This window comes from Notechis scutatus, chromosome 13 (assembly GCF_049901735.1).
Source record: "Notechis scutatus isolate UNSWTSFEM ecotype Mainland chromosome 13, rNotScu1.2, whole genome shotgun sequence".
Lineage (NCBI taxonomy): Eukaryota > Metazoa > Chordata > Lepidosauria > Squamata > Elapidae > Notechis > Notechis scutatus.
Window position 1 is genome coordinate 11990565 of NC_142021.1, and position 22215 is coordinate 12012779.

At 48.7% G+C, this 22215-nt stretch overlaps 2 protein-coding genes across 2 annotated transcripts in view; one reads left to right on the forward strand and one right to left on the reverse strand.

The window, feature by feature from the left end:
- Positions 1-19384, forward strand: LOC113431154 (T-box-containing protein TBX6L-like). The gene is made up of 9 exons (XM_087943001.1): positions 1-165; positions 2142-2280; positions 3160-3262; positions 4561-4725; positions 8193-8339; positions 8637-8710; positions 10007-10080; positions 11100-11274; positions 15719-19384. Exons 1-9 carry the CDS (start codon positions 150-152, stop codon positions 16107-16109), a joined length of 1284 nt encoding a protein of 427 aa, XP_087799127.1. The 5' UTR covers positions 1-149; the 3' UTR covers positions 16110-19384.
- CRKL (CRK like proto-oncogene, adaptor protein) overlaps positions 16941-22215 on the reverse strand; it is a 12843-nt gene continuing 7568 nt past the window's right edge. Inside the window, exon 3 of the mRNA XM_087943002.1 lies at positions 16941-20211. Coding sequence (XP_087799128.1) covers positions 20077-20211 — 135 coding nt within the window. The 3' untranslated portion in view covers positions 16941-20076. The remainder of the gene's footprint in view (positions 20212-22215) is intronic.

Here is a 22215-nt window from a genome sequence, read left to right on the forward strand (position 1 = left end):
CGGGAGCTCCCGTGGGGTCCGCCCGCCCCCGCCCCCGCCTACATAAGGCCGGGGGCTTCGGCGTCCGGCGGAGCTGCGAGAGGAGAGGGGCCGCCTCCGCGTCTCCGTGGGGGCCTTTCCGGGCGCCGGACCGTCCCCGCTTGGCCAAGATGCAGGCGGGATCGGGTAGGGCCGCTTCTTTCTCCGCTCGGACTGCCCCAAGGCGCGGGGGTGGCGGGACGGGGCGGGCTCTGACCCTGCGGCCTCACTCCCCCTCCCGGGCGCAGGGGGTCCTGGCTGGCGGCTGGCCGGGCGGGGTGAGGAATCCTGGGCAGCTGCGGGGGGACCTTCGGAGTCGCCTCTGGGAATCCGGCGGGCCAAAGGATGCCAAGGACGCTGCTTGTCTGCGATGTCATATGGGGGCGGGGGGCTTGGTTTGGCACCGGGACGGGGGTGGGTGGGGAGTCGGTTTGTTTACTACCGGCTCGGTGAGCGTGGCGTAAAGTCTCCAGTGGGGGTGGGGGTGTTCTTGGCCGTTTCTCCGAACTACTCAAAACTTCGGCTGGCGGCTCTGCCAGCAATGGTCCGAACCGGCCGAAGACCCACCTCTGACCGGCATGGTCGAATCACCCGGGGAGGAGAGAGGTAACTGGCCCTGGGGCCCTGGGGCAGAAGCGGGGGAGGCTTCCTCTTGGGGGGTCTCCAGGGTTCCAGGGGTGCCTTGTATTGGGGGGAGACCTCTCCCTCCTCTGGGCTACAGTGATCTGGGTGTGTGAGCCCCTTGATACAGCCCCCTTCCCCCTCCCTTAGTTCTAAGGCCAACGAGCCTCCAGCGATTTGTTCCACCTCCTGCCCTTTCCCACCCCAATACCAGCCCCGCTGAGCCTCTTGCCGCCACCCTGCTCTGCCTTCGGTGCCCCTTGAATGCCCACTCGGGCTCCTCTTGAAAGCCCAGGCGTCTCCCTCAGTTGCCTTCCGTCTCGTGGCCTCTCAGAGTCTCCTTCGATTGGATGCCATTCCCAGAACTGGCCCCTTATGACTTGTTGGCTTCTTCTATCCAATCTCTACGCCAGGCATCCCCCCTTGCCTGTCTCTACACAGTTAAGGCACTTAAGGCAGGCGGGATGGCTCTGCAGTGGCTGGACATGCTGGAGTTGGAGCAGCCCCCCCCCACCTTGTGGAAGAAGACCTGGCAAGCTTTGCGGGGGAGGGGGGCCGAGTGCGGCGTGGTCCAGGGCTCTAGCCGCCTGGAGCTGCCCCTGGACCTGGCAGCATCTCTGGGCAGGGATAGAAACGTCCAGAGAGGAAGGGGGAAGCTGCCCTGATCTGGTCCAGCAAGTGCTGCTTGCTCACCTTCCCAGCCCCCTCCCAGCCCCCATCCAAACACGGGGTCCATGCCAGCTGCTCCATGCGGCTTCACAGGCTGCTTCGGGAGCGGACCTGGCACAGGTGACGGGAGGGGGGCAATGCTCTCCAGCCTCTCCAGCCAATTGCCCTGCCAGGGAGAGCCAGGGGAGAACGGGGTCTCCTTAGCTGGAAGAAGCGGGGGGGTAGGCAGTCCACCCCCACCCCCATCTTTTCTCAGAGGAAGTGGAGCTGGGAAGAGAAAATCCATCCATTTCAAATCTAGGCTACTTAGAAATTGTTTTGTTTGGTTTTGTTTTGCAAAGCAATCATATTTCGGGAAATTCTGAAGTTTCTGCTACATTCTTCTGCTAATTCTGTCCAATTCTTCTTCTTATTTTTAATCCTTTCTAACCTCAGGTTCATACATCTTTTAATTTCATACATCTTTAATTTTCAGAAATAGTGTTTTTTTTAAAAAAAACAACCAACATTTGGAGTATACATTAAAACAGGAATGTCGGGGAAACATCATTCCTATCCCAACGACATTCCCCAGTTGGGGATGCGGGTTATTCCACCGCAGCGTTTCTCAGCCTTGGCAAAGTTGAAGATGTTATGGACTTCAATTCCCATGCTGGCTGGGGATTCTGGGAGTTGAAGCCCACACGCCTTCAAGTGGCCAAGGTTCAGAGACGGACATGTTAGGGAGTGAAGATGGCAGGGAGGCTGGGGGCTGAAGGCCGTTTTGCGGAGGGAGGGAGGGAGGGAGGGGCTGCCTCACCATCACTGGGATTTTTCTCCTTCTGTTTTTCAAGGCTTCTGGGCTCAACCTGCCCCACTGGAGGCCTCCTCCACTCCTCCTCACAGCTCCGTGGCCGTCACTCTTGAAGAGCCAGATCTTTGGGCCAAGTTTCACCATGCAGGGACAGAGATGATTATTACCAAAACTGGGCGGTGAGCAAAGCCTTTTAAAATCTTGTGTTCTTTGGGGAGAGAGTTGAGCGCAGCAGCTCAGCTTTTCCCCGCTAACCCTTAGTTATCTGAACGTGGCTGGCCAACATTCCTGGAAATTTCTTTGCCTGGCATTTGCCATCCCCCAGCCCTGATTTCCAAATGATTCTTTATTCTTCTGTAGGCATGCACGGCTGTTCGTGTAGGTATCTTGGCTGACCAACCTCCCCAAACTTGGCACTGTGTAAAAAATGAGAGGAAATTTCTATCCCATAAAAAAAAAGATTCTAGATGTGAAACGTATTTAATATCAGTCATACAAGTTTTTACCCTGAGAAAGTTTCTCCCGAGTGCCACAAGTGGACAATTCAGTAAAGACTCGCCTGCCTGCTTCCTTTTCCTCCTCCTGGAGTTAGGATTCACGCCATCTCTCCTGAGGTGCCACAAGTGAACTCTCAGGGATCCAACCTGGTGTCACCACAACGCTCCCTGGGGCTTCTTGGCGCCCTCCGAGACCATGGGAAGCGGGCCTTGAGAGGGTCCTGCTGGCAACTCCCAGAGGGCATCACTCTATATGTTTTGAGGCCCAGAACCTTATTTAGGAATAAATGCCAAGCCTCCCCCCCCCCATTAGGATGTCCGAGCAAATAGGAGCCTCTGCAGGCGGCCAAAGCTGCCCGGGCTACCACTGGTCTAGTCAGCCAAGAGCCATCGTGGCCTTTTCTGGGACGGGGAAAGATGGCACAGGAAAAAAAACAACTGGAAACCCATCAAAGACAACGAACGCCGTCAAAGGCAGGACAGCAGGACAGCAGCCGCTGCTCAAATCCTCCCAGAGGGACCATTTTAGGATCTTTGAAGCAATCCTTTCCTTTTCCACAGACGAATGTTTCCACAATTCAAGATCAAAGTCACTGGCTTGATCCCCTACGCCAAGTATCTCATGCTGGTAGATTTCGTGCCAACGGACAACTTCAGGTACAAGGTAAACTCGTTGTGAGTCCCACCAGGTGAGATGCTGAGCATGAAGTAGCCCTGGGCGTTGAATCTGCCTTCGCAGTTGGCCGCCAGCTGGAACTGGAGACTGGCTGAAAGGCAGGACGGGGTGTGTGTGTGTGGGGGGGAAGCTTATTTTCAGAAATGATACCTCCTCTCCCAAGGCAGGTTAGCAAAAATGAGTGCAGGAGAGGAAAGAGCAGAATAAAACTGAAGCCAGCCAGGAAAAGAATGGAGAGTGAACAGGTGGCATGTTCGCCATCTTCCCCTTTGCTGTGAGACGGGAACCAAGCTATAGAAAGCCAGCTCAGCCTCCTCAGGCTGGTTGTGAAGGCCTGCTGTGTTCCTCCCACCCACCCCCGCCCCGCCAAAAAAACCCCTCAGCTGAGAGTCACAAAGCATTTCCTCCTCTTGTGGAGTAAAATCCTCCCGAAACAGGCTCTGCCTCGGTCCCTGAGCCCACTTTACTCCTCCATCTTGTCCAGCTTTCACTTCCTCTTCTCCTCGGTCCTTCAGCCGACTGAAATTAGGGATGTTCTGGCAGGACCGATTGCTTCCTGGATGTTAGAAGGTTGGGAGCAGCGTAGAAAATCCATTGGCTGCCCTTGGAAGACCCTCCACTCCAAAAGCCCACCCAGCAGATTAGTCAGACGCAAGACGGGGCCTATGTTGGTGACCAATGCTGGCACTTCAGCCTTCTGGACACGCCTGGGACTCTATAAAACAGCCTCTCTGGAGTTTAATCCTGCAGATTATAGTCTGGAAAATCTGAGTGTTCCTGCATTCAGCCAAAAAAAAAAAAAAAGGAAAAAAAACCATGGACTTAATATGCTGGTGTACAAGGTTCTTACAGGAGCGCTTATTTTCACATCTATTTATCCACTTTATATAGCCATCCATCTCGCCAAGTGAGATTCAGCAAATGAGCTGGCAGCTTTTGAAAATGTCTCCTGGCCTCTTGGCTGTATTACCTGAGCCGTGGCTCCTTTGCAGCAAGGAGGGCTATTTTGCCTTGGGTCCCAGGAGAGCTGAGTACAATCCTGGTCTCTCTTGCACCCGGAGCCCCCTTGCAATAAGGCATTTAGTAGCTGATGGCTCTTTTCTGCTGGCAGGGCCCTTCCCTCTTATTTATGATATCTCATGTCTCTCCAGGCAGGGCCAGCCGAGCAGGGGATGATGGGGAGTGCCTGGTTTGAAGAAGGAGGCGACTCCTGGGGGGCGGGGGAGGGACAGGCCACGGGGAGGCAGGCCACGTGACGACGTTTTGTTCCTTCTCCCACTCCCCAGTGGAACAAGGACCAGTGGGAGATTGCAGGGAAAGCCAAGCCACAGCCCCCATGCCGGACGTACATCCACCCGGACTCTCCTGCCCTGGGCAGCCACTGGATGAAGGAGCCGCTTTCCTTCCAGAAGATCAAGCTGACCAACAACACCTTGGACCAGCAGGGGCACGTACGGCTCTTTTGCCATTCTCTCACTTTTTAACTGCAAACCCTCCAGGTTCGTGGCCTGCAAATCGCACGTGTCCATCAAGGCATAATAGGGCTGGCCCACGAGGGCACGAAAGTGTGAAGATCTAGACGACGGGTTCAAGAAGGCTTTGCCGAAAAGAGCAAGGCCAGCATCAGCAACAATTGTTGTGTCTTCCTTGACAATCCCCGAGTCCTCTCTAACCCTGGCCAGTTTTCTGTTTTTGCATACTTTGCACAAATAGGCTGCCTTTGCTGCTCAGAGTTATGTCCCTAATGTCAGACCGTCCCTGCTCCTCCCAATCATTGGAGCCTCTTTGGAAGATGCCCCATTTATGATGCCCCCTTAAAGCCCCTCCTGCAACAGCTGCCATGCAAATGCCAGATTGAAGTCTCTTTTGCAGAACTATAGATTAGTCGTAGAGTCCTTCTCCTAAAGCATCTTTGGCTTTTCTTTCCATTTATTTATCTGAAAGATCGTCACGGCCAGCCCTATTAAACGATTTCCTCCAGGGTTCCAGTTCTTCCCTCCAGAGCTTCCGTTGTAGGCCAGATTGCTGGTAGTCTCAGTCCAGCAGCAGAAAAAAAATATATCCAGACCTTCCTCAAAACGTTCTTGTGGTTGGTTTTCTCTTGAATCCTTCTGAGTTCAACGTTTTAAAAATTGCCACCACGTTTCCACTGGTGTTTGCTAATAATTAAGCATTAGCATTTATAAAATCCAAACTCTTTATTGTCTCAGAATTATATAGATAGGAGGAGCTAATTTAATTAAATTAACGAGACAAGTATAGGTGTCCAGGATAATGTTGCAGGATCCAGTCTGGGTCGGTCACTGGGCCCAGGCATTTAGTCTTTGGGACTCATGCTGGAGCCCAGGGAAGTTCTCCCTCACCAGAATGCACACTTTGGGCTCTTCTAAGCTTAGTATTTATGTGGTGCCTAGTTTTGTGTGGCTTTTGGGTTGTTGATTGGGATGTTGATGGCCAGTGATTAAGTCACTGTGGGGTCAGAAAGTATAAGCATTATCCCATCCTGAGCCAGGTTATAGGTAGGGCAATTTTACCATTGGGGACTCCTATTTTGTGTATCTTGGGAGTCCGTAAAATCTTGCTGGGGCGGCATCTGTCCCTCTCACTTTCCATTGCTCCTTTCCCGTTCTGCAGTTGTGTTGTTGAAGTTGTCTTGTGCGATCATCATCTCTGATGTCTTTGCTGGTCTAAAGGATACGCTGAGGAATCGTTAAGCCGAGCGAATGCCTTCATTCCGTGATCTGTGCTGTTCATCGCCGCCGTTGAGCAGCCTTTATCTGCCGATGAAATCGTCATGTCCTGATAGTTAATGAGGTCCCGTGTTAAAGACTTTGGAACAAACGGTCCAACTCAAGCATCCTGTAAAGACAAACCTTGTTGAGAAGCCCCGTTGCTGAAGGGCTGCAATTCTTCTTTAGGGCTTTTCTCTTGATGCTCTGGTGGCCTCTTCCTCCTTTGAGTGAATGGCCCCGCGTCTGCCTCTTGCCTTTGTCTTCTGGCTGGATGCAGTAGCCCCTGTCTCTTGTCGGCGGCATGCAAAAAACAACAACAACAACAACACTGGGACCTTCATAAAGCATGGTGGACACAGTAGAGGGGACCATGCAGGAAAAGGGATCTACTCTACTTCTGTTGATGCCGCCCAACGTTTCATTTGTCTTGTGGTTTTTGAGGATCGTTTCTTGATCTACGGCAGGGGTGTCCAACCTTGGCAACTTTAAGACTTGTGGACTTCAACTCCCAGAATTCCTCAGCCAGCAAAGCTGGCTGAGGAATTCTGGGAGTTGAAGTCCACAAGTCTTAAAGTTGCCAAGGTTGGACACCCCTGATCTACGGCATCCGTGGAGATATGGTTGCAGCTGGTCTTGTCAGTCCTTGTTCCCAGATGTGTTAACAAGAATTAACCTCAGAAGGAGCGATGGAGTGTTCTTGAAAGCTTTTGTGGCCTCCCTGAAGTGTGGCCTGACCAGTGGTTCCATTGGCACCATTTCCTTCAGGAGCTCATGGGAGTGAATGACCCGCGTCTGCCTCTTGCCTTTGTCTTCGGGCTGGATGCAGAAGCCCCTGCTGTCTCCTTCGGGGGCCCAGCTGCTGGCATCCTATGCCAGGGCTTCTGCTTGCTTTCTCTTGAAAGCCCACCCCTTCTAGGGCAGCCCCTTCTGGGTCTACTGGCTTCTAATGGTCCCGGTGGTCTGGTAGGCCGTGCTTTGCTTCCTCTGACACCTGGCGACACGCTGCCTTCTTTCATGGGCTAAGCCTTCCTTTTCTGTGGTTACTTCTAAGGTCGTCTAACGGGGTGGTTACTGGCTACGCCAAGATTTTTCAAGCATCCCTGGAGCTCGTAATAAATATATAACAGAATAAAGACTTGGAAGGGGCCCTGGAGGTCTTCTAGTCCAGCCCCCCGCTCAGGCACGAGACCCTATTCCAATTCAGTCCAGGCTCTTCTTAAAAACCTCCAGGGATGGAACACCGACACTGCCTGAAGGCAACTTCTCTTCCACTGGTTACGCTAGATGTACCTGAGATCAGGTCTGCGGAAGTCTGTTCCTCTTCACTTTTGCTTTTTTAGTCATAACTATTGGAAGGTTTTTACTTCTTGTTTCCATCGTAAACAATCAGCTCAGCCAAAGGAAAATATGTTAGGGGTTCCCCTCAACTCCTGCTTCCTCCCTCCATTTTCTCCCTCCATAGAAACTGGCTACCTTAAATTCCTCCTGCAAGCTTTTGCTGACTCATTAGGTAGCAGCACTGACAGGTCCTCCCACTCTCTGGACATATTAGCTTTCCCTTCCGTTGACATTAGGCCTCTGAGCGCACAGCTTCTTTGGCGATTACTCTCTTTCTCCTTCTGAGGCTTCCAGTATCTCTGCCACCCTTCCACCTTCTTTCTCCACCCTCTTCTGAGGCGTCATCCCTGCTCGTCTAGAGTGTCATCCCCAGCCTGTTCCCTTATCCCTCTTCCTCTCAGCCAGATGGAAAGTCAACCCAGACGCATCCTTGAAGGGCTTGAACCACCTTTGCCGGAAAAGAACTTGGTGGATCTTGGGGGGTCGTGGCGTCCTTTCCTTGCATTGCTGCTTTCCTTGCCCAGCGCACGGACTCTTTGGCCCCCAGCCTCACCTCGGAATCCTTGCCACTCAGCAAGGGGGGGGGTCTCTCGGGTCCCAGAGAAAGTGCCCCCGTCCCACACCAAGGTCTCTTCCCGAATCCCCTTCCTTGGGTTGAGCGTGGGGGGGTCTTCCCAGGGGGGCAGAGGCCTTTGGTTACAAGGTCGGTTGGGGATCCGTATTTGTGATTCTAGCAAGTGGCAGCCGGGCCTTGGTGGCCGCTGGCGAGGGAAGACTTTGGCCTCCGAGGAAGTCAAGTTGGGCAGGCCTGCCAGGAGACCCTTTCTGAGTCGTCTCTCCTCTCCCAGGTCATCCTTCACTCCATGCATCGCTATAAGCCGCGTTTCCACGTCATGCCGGCCGACGGCCTCTTCAGCACCCGCTGCGGCGTCTTCCACTCCTTCAGCTTCCCAGAGACGGTCTTCACCTCCGTGACCGCCTATCAGAATGAAAAGGTGGGGCGTTGTCGGTGTCTACAGGAGGCTGCCCAGGACAACCAGTCCAGGCCTTGGGAGGGTCAGAAGGCCAGCCCCCCCGAGGACGGAAGGCCTTGCTTTGCAACTTGTAGCCAAGGATTCTAGCTCCGGGAGCAGAGCAGTGGCCGACGGGGACAGGCTGCCACGCAAAGAACAGGAAGCCTTTTGCAGGCACCTGGTTTTGTAACATTTACTGGCCAATCACCAGACAGGATGATAACGTAGATGCAAATACAGCATGTGGTGCAGGTGCTGAGTGCCTCTCTTTCTCCCAAGATCACAAAGCTGAAAATCTACAACAATCCGTTTGCTAAAGGCTTCCGAGAACACAGGAAGAATGTCCGTCACCGGTAAGTCGACTTGCTTTTCGGCAGCCATCCTAGTCAGTCGACTGCAGTGGTGCTTTGCCCAGAAACGCTGGACGTGGGGCCCTGCTTAACAGAGGCAGCACTGGTGGGCCTTCCTCTTAGGACGAGCGGCTGCTGAAGGGCATGCAGGGAGATGTGGGGGTGTCTAGGCCAGCCCCCATCTTCCTCTAGAGGTGCTCCAAAGGTCGCCAACCTTTTGGACCTCAGGGACCACCAAACTCATACTTTTAAATCCCGGGGACCACTAATATGAATTTTGACTGACGGTGGCTTGCTGACGTTGGTGGGAGAGAGAGAGAGAGAGATCTGGTCTAACCTCTCTCTCTCTCCTCCCTCCCTCTCTCTCTCTTTCTCTCTCTCTCTCTCTCTCTCTCTCACACACACACACACACAGAGGCAGGGGTGGGATTCAAATTTCTTAACAACCAGTTCTGTGGGCGTGGTCTAATTTTGAGGTGTGGTTTGGTGGTCATGTGACTGGCTGGGCATGGCTTGTTTGTAAATATTATAAATATTTATATAAATATTGAATTTTTTTTATAAAAAAGAGCAACTTTTACCCAAAAGCAGGCAAAGCAGGCAGGCAGATTGAGTTGCTCACAGAATCACAGATTCATTCAGAGATCTGCATTTCTGCCATTGGCTACCTGAGCCTGTCACATAAAATTTGCTTGCAAACAAACCCATACAATTTGTTAGCAAGTAAACTCACAAAATTAACTCACAAGACACCATGTATGTAAATATTGAATTTTTTATTTAAAAAAGAGCAACTTTTACCCCAAATCAGGCAAAGCAGGCAGGCAGATTGAGTTGCTCACAGAATCATTCAGAGATCTATCTTATCTGCCATCGGCTACCTGAGTCTGTCACATAAAATTTGCTTGCAGTGAGTCTGCACTGAATAGAAGCTTCAGTCCTAAGGAAGATCTAATGATTAGCTAGAAAGCAAGCAATCCAATGGTTTCTTGCTTTCTAGCTAATCTAAATCTCCCGGCACAACAGAACAGCTGATGGTCGGAGGGGGGAAAAAAAGGAAAAATAGCAACTTAGCAGGCAAGTTTGCCAGGTAAGGAGTGAGTGGGCGGGGAGGGTTCCCATGGGCCATGTGGGTGGTGCAGCCTCGTGTTTCTGCAGAACCTGGATTAATTGCTTTGGGGGGGGGGGTGCTCTGGGGGTGAGATTTCTCTGCAGCCCACCAAAATTTTCTCGCAGCCCACCAGTTGGCAACCGCTGCTCCAGAGAGTCTGCCAACTGCTCCTCTTCCTCTCTTCCCAGGGAAAGGACAGGTCGGGGAAGAAATCCAGCCAAAGTAGCCAAGGTGGCAGCACCGCAGCTTCCTGCAGGGGAAGGTAATTTGGGTGCACAGGGAAGGCAAAGCGGAATCAATCCAGGAACTTAAAACATGAATTCTGAAACTATCTCCTGTTTGGAAAACACACTTACAAATTATTTCTCATTAGTTAGAAATAGCTGTTCAAATATTTAAGTAGCCCCCTGTTCTGACCCAGCTCCCCAAACACGACAAAACCCTCTGATGTGAACTCAAAAGATTCCTTTATTAGGAACACCAACAGCCCCCGGCAAAAAAGTTTCTCTTGCAGGCTAACAAGTCCGGCCGGCCAGAAGACGGATAGTTGTTTGCCACATCTATTCATTTCCACCAGATGAATATTATCCCCCAGAGCTAGGGTGGGGCTTCACTAGCTGCATTGGCTCTTCCATTCCAAGGACCAGCCCATAGATTTCCACTGCTCTCCTCTCCTCTCTGTGCATCCATGCATCAGGCACTGGACACGGCTGTTCCTCCTCTTCTTCATCAGCCACCTCCAGACCTGGGGGCTGTTGACTCTCCATCTGAGGGCTGACGGATGGCCTAGGCTCTGCCTTTCTCTCTCTCTCTCTCTCTGCCAGTTCCACTTCCCCCTCGGAGCTCTCAGGTTGCCCTGATGCTGACCCTGACTCCCACACCACCTCCTCCTCCTCCTCTGATTCAGCTGCTGGAGGAGCTGGAGGCCAACAGGCCACAAGACCCCCCCCCTTTTAAGAAGCTTGTTGCTTATTCCCTTACAAAATGGCCCAGAATTGGGCTTACCTCTGATGGAAAACAGGTCAGGGATGGCATTTCCATGCCAGGGGCAGTCAGGAGTGGCCTTGGAGCCAAAAGGCCACTCCAGCTCAACTCTGCCAGGAAGCCAAATTTTTTTTGGAGGTGGGGCAGGGTGGTTGCTAACCCTAACCTGCCTTTTGGCTGCAGCGGTCCAGCGGGAGCTTTCAGGGAATGCCCGAAGAGAGTGGGGGGCATCCAAACCCCCCCAAGCCCCCTGTAGGCCCTTTCTGGGCGCTCCTCGCTCTTTCTGTGCTTTGGCAGGTGTTGCCGTGGGGAGCCTCGCGGAGGGGAAAGCCAAGGGATGCCTGACTGCCTGTGGGCCCACTTGGCTTTCTGGTCCCAGCATCCCCCCGCCGAAGATCCCTGCCCGGCGGGTGTCAGAAGAGCAGCGAGAAGGGCTATCCACCGCCACCTCCTCTTCCTCACAAGCCCACAGGTAAGAGTTGTCTTACCTGAAATCGCCTCAAGGTAACCACGGGGGAGGGGTTGGGCGCTGGTGTTGCGGTTGCAGCTCTGGCGTGTCGGGGGGAAGGTTCGTTTACATCAGGGTGTCCAACCTGGGCAACTTTAAGACTTGTGGACTTCAACTCCCAGAATTCCTCAGCCAGCTGGCTGAGGAATTCTGGGAGTTGAAGTCCACAAGTCTTAAAGTTGCCCAGGTTGGACACCCCTGGTTTATATCGAAGAAGATAAGCAGGTAATTACTCATAGATCTCAGGAACTGACATTATGTCATGTTTCTCTAATTTCAGTCAATGCCAGTTTTATATACCATGTATTGAATCTAGACCCCTGGGAACGCTGTGTTCCAGGCTGCCTTTCCATAAGTGCAAAGCTACCATAATATTTCAGGGCTGAGACATTTCATGAAGGGAAATGTTTAGGATGCATATATAAATAGGGTCTAGAATGGAAATATTCTTCTGTGAGGGCACAATCACCGTTTTGCTCCTATCGAATCCTGTGTGTATTCATGTGTAATCCATGATGTGCAATTAAAATTTTTGGAATATTTTTTTTTTTAAATTAACATCTTCCTTCAAAAACCTGCTTTACTTATAGCCAATAAGGAATTTGACACCCCCATAACATATGGACTCGCATTCCTTCAAAGTGATTTTAACTCCAGTGTAAAAACAAGACAGAACCTTTTTTCTTTCTCTTTTTTAAATTTTATTTGTTTTATTAATATATATAAAAATTCCATTTCAATCAAACTGTGTGTTGTCTGGGTACAATTGTTTTTAGGTGATCATAATCAAGATGTTTACAATGGCATTTATCACAATAACATTAACACTGTAGTAACAATATTTTGTTTGTCCATTTTAACAAATTTCCATTTTGACATTTATTCTTTTTATGTCCCTTTCTTTCTAACTTCTGTTTTTATTGTCTAGCCATCGATAAAACGAGTCCCATATAAAAAAGTATTTAGTTTCTTCTTTGGCCTTAATAGTAAGCGTTACTCTATCTATTTCTGCACATTCTAGTATTTTCTTAATTGCATTCTCATCTGTCAGGATCTCATCACATTTCCATTGTTGAGCATATACGATTCTAGCTGCAGTTAATACATGTAAAATCAAGTATATAGTCCCTTTATTATATTTTTCTGGTAGAATAACCAGTAAGAATATTTCTGGTTTCATGTCTATATGCTACTTTATCATTTTTTCCAACCAAGTATGTATTTTCATCCAATATTTTTTAGCTTGAAGACACAGCCTTTTTCAATCATTCTCCAAGGCATCCAATAGTTTCTGGAGATAATTTTTTGCCAAACTATTTGGGTTTTAAGTCATAACAGGCATTTGATTAAATAAATAAACACAAATCTAATAACCTTGAAATCTGAAATTACTAATATAGGATACTCCAATTCTCTACTTGAAATTTGTCATGGGTTGTGCACATTTATTTTGTGAGGTTGGGTTTTTGTTTAGTAATTGTTGGCTTATTTTCAATGAAGATTTTTTTCAAAGAAAAGTAACAGCCCTGATGTTTTTTTTTGAGCTGGAAGGGCGTCCGAGCCTGTACGGATAACAAGTGTTTTAACTATATTTATGGATATTCAACCTTTCTAATTAAATTATGTTACTTTTGTAAAATGTCAGAATTGCTAATTGAAAGTGCATGGACATGTTGTTGTTTTTTAAAAAAACCCCACCCTATTTTAAAATGGAAAAGTGATTAAACTGCTCTTAAATGTTTAAATTACTTTAAAACCAAAGTCTCAATTTCTCATTTCAAAATGTCAAATTTAAAATTTCTATCCAATAAGGCCCCACTCCTGCCATCATCGGTACCTGCAAGGAAATAACATCCCAGCTAGGGCCACAGTGGTACATATTTAATATTATTTCACTTTCATGATGTCTGAGATTATCAAATAAGCCCAAATGATTTTATTGAAAACCAGGACACTCCACTGATGTCATTACATCCTCTAGCAAGCCCCCCCCCCCGCAAGCCATGATAGGCTAACTGTAATCCGAACCCCGTGCTCCTTTCTGAGCTTCTGTCTCTAGCCGGGGAGTGTCGGAGGAGCAGGATGAAGGTTGCAGTAGGCTAGGAGGGGCTTGGAAGGAGTGGAGCGGAAGAGGGACCCACTTGGATTCTTCCCTTCCAGAGACAAATGGTACCTTGTGATTCTGAGAACTTGGCAGGGCACGATCTGTTTTGATTCTAGATCTACATCAATCTTGTGAGAAAGCTGACTAAGCTCCGAACTCGGAGGCCAAGGATTCCATCTGCAGATCAATGAAGCTCTTCCTCTTTTCAAACCAAAAAAAGACGTCTTCATGGCTTTTGACTTTGTTCCCATTTTTGTTTTATTTTTTTTCATGTTCCTGTTTTCCAATTCATGTTTCTGTATCAGAGAAAATGCTGAACTGCGAGAAGTCATTCAGCTTCTTTCTCTTTCTCTTGCGGGGATCCAGCCATTTAGTGATTCTTGTCACTGCGGTTGGAGGGTCTCTAAAAGGAGGCTGATGGGGCAATTAGCTCCCCACTGGCTTCCCCCATCCCCAGGGGAATTTTATGGCATGTCCTGTAGAGCAGGGGGCCTTCAACCGCGGCAACTTTTAAGACTTGTGGACTTCAACTCCCAGAATTCCCCAGCCAGCAAAGTTCAGCAAAGCAAAGCTGGCTGGGGAATTCTGGGAGTTGAAGTCCACAAGTGTTAAAGTTGCCAAGGTTGGAGGCCCCTGCTGTATAGCGTGAGTGGGTAAAGAAGCCTCCCTCGCCCCGGGACAATTCTTGAGCAGAAATAAGGCTTTGGAGATTCCGCCCTGTATCCCACCGTGCTTCTGGTGAGCGAAGGGGATGGAAGGATGTCCTATTGTAGCCATAGCTTCTTTGACTTCTTGAATGCTTATGTTAACAGTGATTGTGACTGGCATCTTTGTCATTTGTTTCGTCTTCTTTGCCAAATGCCGTTTGCCATTTTTCCATGTGGTATTTTCCAGTGTTTCTTGCCTTCTCATTATATATCCAATATATTTTAAGCTTTAGTTACCGAATACTCGAGTGTCATCGTTTCTGCCTTCACTGAACGCTCGCCCTTTACTTCACTTAGTCCTGTATGATCTGCTTTTCTTGTGGGCCGAGATATTCCCAATACTTCCTTCCAGCGCTACAACTCGAGGCTCCCCATTTACCTTTGTCCAGCCTTTTCCCCAGGCGTTGGGATAGGACAAAACTGGCACTGAGGATTGTATGGAGGTGGTGGGCCTGGTTATCTTGGATTTTTTTTTGTTTTTGTCTGGTTTTGGTTTTATTCTTCTTTGGAGTCCATCAGAGTCGTCTTACCAGGTAGATGGCCATATCAGTCCTATCTATATATTTCTGTGACCTAATTTCATACGCATCAACAGCAAGTCACCAGATTCATGCTTTCTGATATGCCGTTCAGCCCTTTCATTCATAATTATACCCACATCTTCACTTCCCCACATATATCATCAGATCTACTCCATAAGACTAAACAGTCTGTTATATTATTTTTGCTTTATGCTCTTTGTAAGTGCCAAGTGACAATCTTCCTTCCTTGGTGGCCATTTTTTTTTTTTGACCTCATGGCTTCAGTTGATGATGGCTTTTGTTGAATGCTCTGTCAGAAGCAGAGGAGGCTGAATTGAGCTCCCGCCGTCTCCCCCACCTATCCCACATGCTGCAGTCCTTGCTAATGGAAGGACACAGCAGATTATTTTTGTTATTTGAAAAGTGCACAAAATCTGCCTCCCCCTCAAATGCCCCCCAGTCCCTCAGTTACCTTAGTGTCGCCTTGCACAAGAGTTGCTTTCCAGCCCCTCTTCCGTTCTCCTGCATTCAGGGACAAAGAACTATGACAAACTCTCAGGATTTGGGAGCCTTCATATCTTTTCACAGCCTAAAATTGCTTTTCTGTTCTTAGCAGCCCTATTGCTCCTGGCTCACTGCAGCTGAAAGACACACAACCTCCCCATTTTATTTCTTCTTTGTGCCCTCTGGGCTTGGTTTGTTTGTTAAGGGAAGACCTGGTTTCCGTTAAAGTGCACTCAGTTACGTTCTGTCCAAAGTTTTGATCCAGAATTTCAGAAATTCAGTGTTGTTGTTAAACTATTAGGGTCTCCGGGTTTTCAATAATTAGGTTTCTTGCCACGCCATCTTTATGTGCATGGACAGCTAATATTGAAGCAAGAAATTAAAAGGACAAATATCTATTGTGGAACTGAAGGAAGCCAAGAAACTTCAGTGGAACAACCGAAGGGATGAATTTAATTTTGGCAAAGACTCAGCTGCAACAGCTATCAGTCATTTCTTTCCGTTGTCACCTGCCCTGACAACCAATTGGCGGCTTCTTTAAAGGAATGCAACTATTTCTCTCAATCCCTCAGGTTTCCTGCAGCTGGTGAGGCGTCTCTGCGAGCCCCTTCCAAGGACTTGAGCACCTTCAGTGAATTCTGGTCCGGGCCCCATCGGCTGGACTTCCCCACGGCGCCTGAGCGAGACCCTAAACCTCACCAAAGTCTGGCTGCCACTCCGCTCCTTCCATTCTGGCAGGATGCCGGTGTGACTGGACATGTCGAAGAGCCAGCTGGCAAACCCAAACCCCAGGGGCTCTCGCCTTCCACTCCAGATCAAAGCTTCAGCCAGTGGGTGGTTCCCCCACCCGGTGACTGCAGGGCCAGAAGTTATGCTGCCTTCCCTGCAGGGAGCTCAGGATCGGCTGCCGGGGTCCGGGCAGACTGGAGCCCCTGTGCTCTGTTCCCTTATGCATGTTGGTGAGAGGGCCCCTTTCCTGAGGGGTGCTGAATATGGGCAGGAGGCACCCCAAAGATGCGTTCTGCAAAGGTGACGAGGCCCACGAAGCTTAACAGGTGTCACCGGAGGACTATTGGACAGTTGAACTCTGGAACACCACCCCCCCTCCCCTTACACGAGACTCCATGTTTTGGGGGTGCCTTGCTACTCGCTTCAGGGCTGGAGGCAAAATCCTGTTGGGAATTGGGTGCCATTGGGGGTCTGTGCTCTGCTCTTGGCCTCTGGAAAGCTTCAAGTCTTTTTCCTGGCCACCTTTTTGGAACACAAGGTCCGAGGTCCCCACGAAGGGTTGCTTTCCTTCAAGCGCACCACTTACTGCCCGCAGGAAGCAACGAGGCCTCCCAGAATGCACTACGATCTCACCACATTCTGCACGGGGTAACTGGTTTGTCAATTTATGAAGCGGCTGCTCCGTCGTCGTTCTGGTCTGACCAACCTCGCTGTGTGTAACCAAGTGTAACAAAATAGCTCCTCTGTTTGTTCTGTCCAGCCACCCTCTGGTGATGGGAGCTCATAAAATACCGTTTAAAATGATCCACCTGCATCTCTGTGGTACCTTGGGATGAGCTCAGGGCAAAAACTTACTCAGTGCACATAAATGAAATTGCCTGGATGGCACCAAGGCTGCTGGGGGGAGGGGCAGGTGGTGGATGGGGACCTCTGCCTTGGAGCCCCCTGCCCCTAAGGGAGAAGCGGCCAGTAGGGAGAGGTCTGCTGTTTAAGGCACCAAACCCCCCCCCCTTGTTTTTTGACCTTTAACTCAGAGCTGGATTGAAGAAAGAAACGGGACAAGACTCTGCAAACATGATGCATGTTTTATTGAAAGTAACACAAACAGGGGCACTGAATTCCTTTGCTCGATGTGGGACCAGTAGTGAATTATAATTATCAAGAAAACAAAAAGGCACTAACTTTAAACACATTTCACATGTTCTAAAAATATACTTAATACTGTTAATTTGTAGCATAAAATAAAAAAAAAAAACCTTGACAAACTCTCAAACAGCGAGGCATAGTCCGCAGATCCCAGGAGCCGGTCCCCGGTGAGCGTGAGCCTCCGTCCACTCTGCTCGGCCCGGAGAAGCGGACGGGCAGCCTGCAGGGGTGTGTGAGAAAGACCTGGGCAGAGCAAGAGCCTCGGGAGGGCCTCTCCCTAATTTCTTGGGCTGTAAAAAGAGATGGAAGGTTGCAAGCTAGACCGGGTCACCAGACCAGACGGGAAACCTGGTGAAAGAAGCCAATCCTATCCCTTGTGATGGAGTGGGCGCCTGGAGGAGCAGAGAGTAGGGAAGGGGCTCAGGGTATCCACACCTAGAATCTCTTAGGATTGACGGCAGTTGGAAGGGACCTTGGAGGTCTTCTAGTCCACCCACCCTAATGTCACCTATTAAGGTCGAAAGTAATAGCTTTAGTTTGGCAAGATTCTGCCATTAGAAGTAGACTAATAAAGGATTTCATCGGATTTCATCTTTGGGTTTGGACCTAATAACTTTATTGTAGTTATGTTAACAGAATCTTGCAAGTCTGAAAGTACAAACTATCCCACTGTCTCCTTTAGAGACTGATAAATTAGGGAGGGGGGGGGCCCTTCTGACCCCCTTGCTCCACCCACTGTGCAGCTGTGGGTTATCCTGTATCTCACGCTCACCCCGAGGCCTTTCCCACAGGCGGCCTATTTCAGGCAGGCATCCCCCCCAGCTCTTCCTGGAGGGGCTGTCCCCCTCCCAACTGCCCAGAATTCAAATGATGCTTCACTGACTTAAAAGATGCGTGAATTTCAGGCTACTTTTTCCCAACTCACATTCCCTGGAGACACCAGAAAAAAAGTTATGACTGGCGGGGCAGCCAAATCAGAGTTCACTTAGTCTCATTCTACAATATTTCACCTCCAATCCCCTCCCCTCAGCAAAGTCAAATAAAAACACGTATGAAATATCAGAACAAATGCTTTTCGCTCCTTAATAAGACAACCTGCAAGGCCTTCCCTGATCTGAGGCGAGGGACAGCTCTTACGAGGACTTCCCTGCTAACCTGAGCCATCAATTGTCGCAAGGAAGAAACAGAAGGCCTCCCGCGGCCAATGGACCCCGTTCGCGCCCTTCTCCTGCTCAATGAGCGAACTATATTTCTGAGTCACCTTCGAGGCTTTCAATACCTACATGACAAAGCACAGACCGACAAAAAAAAAATCCTCAAAATAATGCAGAGCGTAGCTGGTTTCCACAGGAGGCTCTCTGAATGCAACAGTCGTAAGCAAATGGCAAGGACCTTCACAATCAAAAGCACTTCTGACTTCTCTAGGTAGGAAAGACCAAAAGAGAGGAAAAAAGCAGTAAAGTAGCCAACATCTGGATGCCTTTAAAATGTACCATCAGATTAATTTAGTCTGCTGCACCTGAACTGCCTTGACCAGCTCTGATCAAAGCAGTTCCGAGTCCACTCTCCGACTGCCCGCTTCCCTTCCTGGGGCCTTTGACATGGTTGGCGTGGTTGTCTAATGACACTTCATTCTCCATTGACCAAGAAAGCAACCGAGGGTGGAGCTAACCGAAGGAAAGGGAAAAAGCCTTGGCTGCTCTACAGTAGCCCGGCAGAATCACGACTCGCTGAACGTCTCCAGGCGTCCTTGCTCACTCTGCAGCCCAGCGAGGCAAAACACAGCTCAGCTACTGCCCTTGTCTGGACTGTTCGTAGAATTAGGCCAGCTGTGCGGCAGAACTATGGTACGGCAGACGGACCTTTAGTGCAGCTTAAATATCCCTAACACAAAGCTCAGTAGTACGACAGTCATTCAATCGTGCCCAGGCACTTAACAGAACGGCCACGTTGTAGTCCATTGCAAAGCACCTGGGCAGCCCTTCCCCCAGAATGTCAGCCCCCTGCCCAGCGCTGCTGGTGATCCGGGAGGTTTCTCTCTAGACCAAACGGCTCCAACCGTCCCTTTCAGCACCTGTCGTCCTCGGGTTAAGGCACTTGAGGTTCAACGGCGCAAGAGATCAGCACCAGGGAACTTTCAAAACCGTCCCTCAGGGAGTCAAGGGCTTCACATGCTATAACCAACATTCAAGTTTCTTCGTTATCATATTTCACTGGGTTTAAACTTAGCACGGAGAACTGATTTCACCACGACTTTCTACTCCTGCGCCTCCACGCAGAAAACAAAGGCCCAAGAGTATCTTTTGAGTTGTTGTTGTTGCGTTCTCGGTAACTGATTATCAATGCTTTGTTTCTGCTTTTTTTTTTAAAAAAAAACAACAACCAAGATTTTAAAGGGGTAAATGTAGTTTCATCAAAGCTCGTATAAGGTTCTTCTAAAAGGTTGTATTTAGTGCCTGAAGTATCATTTCAAATCTAAATAAATCTGAATCAAACGGAGGTTTAGGCAGGTATATGGCAAACGAATCAATTATACATGGTTATAAAGATGACAGTGTGGAAATGTAGTTTTCAAGAGTTTGCTACAATTTATTCTAAATCAATGGCAAACTCAAAAAAAAAAACCCTCTCTTTGTAACACAGAAGCATCAATAATTCTCTAAAGACGTAATTGTTTAACATGATTATGTCCTCTCATCTTCCATGCCTCATGAAAATGCATTTTTATTATTGTTTGGAGTTAGACAAAATTATCTAGAATTCTCTTTCTGAGCAAAGTATTCAGCAAAGAAACTGGATGTCTCGATCCCTCCCCCTCTGCCTAGATAGCACCACAATCAGCCCACAGTCCAAAAACCTTCTAGGAGAAACTGCCAATGCCGGACTACCAGGTGCGTTCTCAAGAGAGACATGGCTGGGCTGTGAAATCACTGCAAAGATGGAAACACGAGCAACTGGCAATCCTTGGGATGCGCCATCAACAACCACCGCACTTCAAATGATGCTCAAAATAGCCAGGAAAAAGGAAGCAGCAATGCAGAGATGGCCCAGCGGATCATTCGTTTTCATCGGGATTCTGAGGGTCAATTATTTTGACGTGCGTGAAAGGGAAGAGCCCTTTTCTTCCGTGGACTTCTCCTTCCCACTGACCATTGATATTCATCCTCGTGACCTTCACAATGTCACCAACCTGCAAAAAAAAAAAAGAAAAAATAAATAAAACCGCATACACGCGCGGGATAAAGTTGCGAAGGTTCAAGTCATTTCTTCCTACGAGAATTGCATTTCAAGAATATTCTCCCCATTCCTTCAAGGGATCTGCACGCTCCCACCCCCAAAAGACAAGGCACCTCAGATCAGGACCTCAGCCAGTCCTCAGTGGTCATTGGGGGCTGCCTTTGGGGAGCAGAGTGGCCTGTTGTCCTGGGGCCCCAGGATTGGAGCAGGCTGGCTTCCAGGCAGAAGGCCAGTGGCCTCAGCAGCAAGTGGAGTGGCTTTCCCCACAAACTTTCTCTTCTGAAATTGCTCAAACTGGCCAGCAGCCAATTCCATGGTCTGATTATGTGCAAACTGCTTCCAGGGACCCTAAACCCCTCTGGGTTTCAATGGACGATCTCAAATTCTAACATCGCAGACGGGGAAGAAAATATTTTCTTTTTTGGTGTTGTTTATAAGGTTGCCATTCTTGCCAAGCTTCTGTTCTTCTCTAGTCAAAATCAGGGGCCTGGTAGCACCTTTTGGGATGCTCCTTCCTTTTCTCTTCCTGACTTTTGGCTGCCATAGACTCACCTGGCTCTACCCCAACAATGCCTCCCCCGGTCGGTCTCTGTAGGCCTCCACTAATGTACAAGTAACATTTGGATTTTTGAGCTAGTGTAAACAATGAAAACTTTAAATCAGGGGTGTCCAACCTTGGCAACTTTAAGACTTGTGGACTTCAACTCCCAGAATTGCTCAGCCAGCTGGCTGAGCAATTCTGGGAGTTGAAGTCCACAAGTCTTAAAGTTGCCAAGGTTGGACACCCCTGCTTTAAATATATAAAATGTTTTAATATAAATACATACGCAGAGTAAAAAAAAAAATGAAAAGGCCAGGAAAATTGTTATTTGGGAAACTTAAAAGATGTAACTCATGTTTTTTCCATGTGCCTTTACTATTAAACAAAGAGCAGAAAGAAAGAACAGAAACGTGCTGCATTAATAATTGCTATAATCTCGGTATTCTCCTTCCCGCTCTGCGTATGGCTGGCCTTTGACTTTCTATCATTTGCTTCCCAAGCATTCAGAAGCAACGGGAAGTTGGCTCACAGCTGGTCCTTGCACTGCAACGGCCGCAGCAATCCCCAGTCACAGGACCAAAATTCAGGCGCTTGGCCACCAGCAGGTGCTTATAACGATTTTAGCATCCCAGGTTTGTGTGATTGGCATTTGTGACTTTCCCAGTTGGCTTCCAATAAACCGAGTCAATGAAGACAGATCTGCTTAAGGAAACGACCGTGGTGATTTCCATAACGATCGTGGCAAAAAGGGTCATAACATGGGGTGCCACTTCCTTGACTGCCTAGCTTGGCAACAGAAATTCTGGGCCCAATGGTGGTTATGAGTCAAGGACCATCAGTAATTCTTTGAATTCATAAAATCTTGATGTCTTCATCATGTCCAAACACTAACAACAATCCAGTGGTTTTGGCCCTGATGGGGTAAGGAGAACCCCGGGAGTTAATGGTCTGGTTGTGCTTTCACAGCGAGATATCAAATATACACAAAGGAGTATTTTTGCTCAACTCGATGGTAGGAAATTTAATTTCATGTTATTTAATACAATTTTCCACTAGTTTAGCAGGACAGGACATTCAAGCTTGCTCTTTCTTAAAGAGAAGCCACATTTGGTACCTCCAACTATCTGCAAGTGTGGAACGTGAGCAGCAGTAATGCCATCAGGATTATGCAGATTAATCCATTAGAATTAAACAAGATTGTAAAGCAAGTACATCAGTCTTATTTTTTAATTATGTGAAAAATTTACAAGCCAATTCCTTAGAACTGAGTTAGTTCAAAGTATATTTTATTATATTACGAGGCAGCTAGTTTAATGCCATTCCCCTAAAGAATTTCCCCCTTTTTTAAAAAAATAAAAATAAATCTGAACTGTCCCACAACCCGAATACCTCCTTCCTGAGCAAAAGAATGAACAT

Bases quoted from the DNA above. Each gene is read 5' to 3' on its own strand.
- LOC113431154 (XM_087943001.1), top strand. The intron at 2,281-3,159 runs GTGAGCAAAGCC...CCTTTTCCACAG, and splicing joins ATTATTACCAAAACTGGGCG to ACGAATGTTTCCACAATTCA. The intron at 8,340-8,636 runs GTGGGGCGTTGT...CTTTCTCCCAAG, and splicing joins CCGCCTATCAGAATGAAAAG to ATCACAAAGCTGAAAATCTA.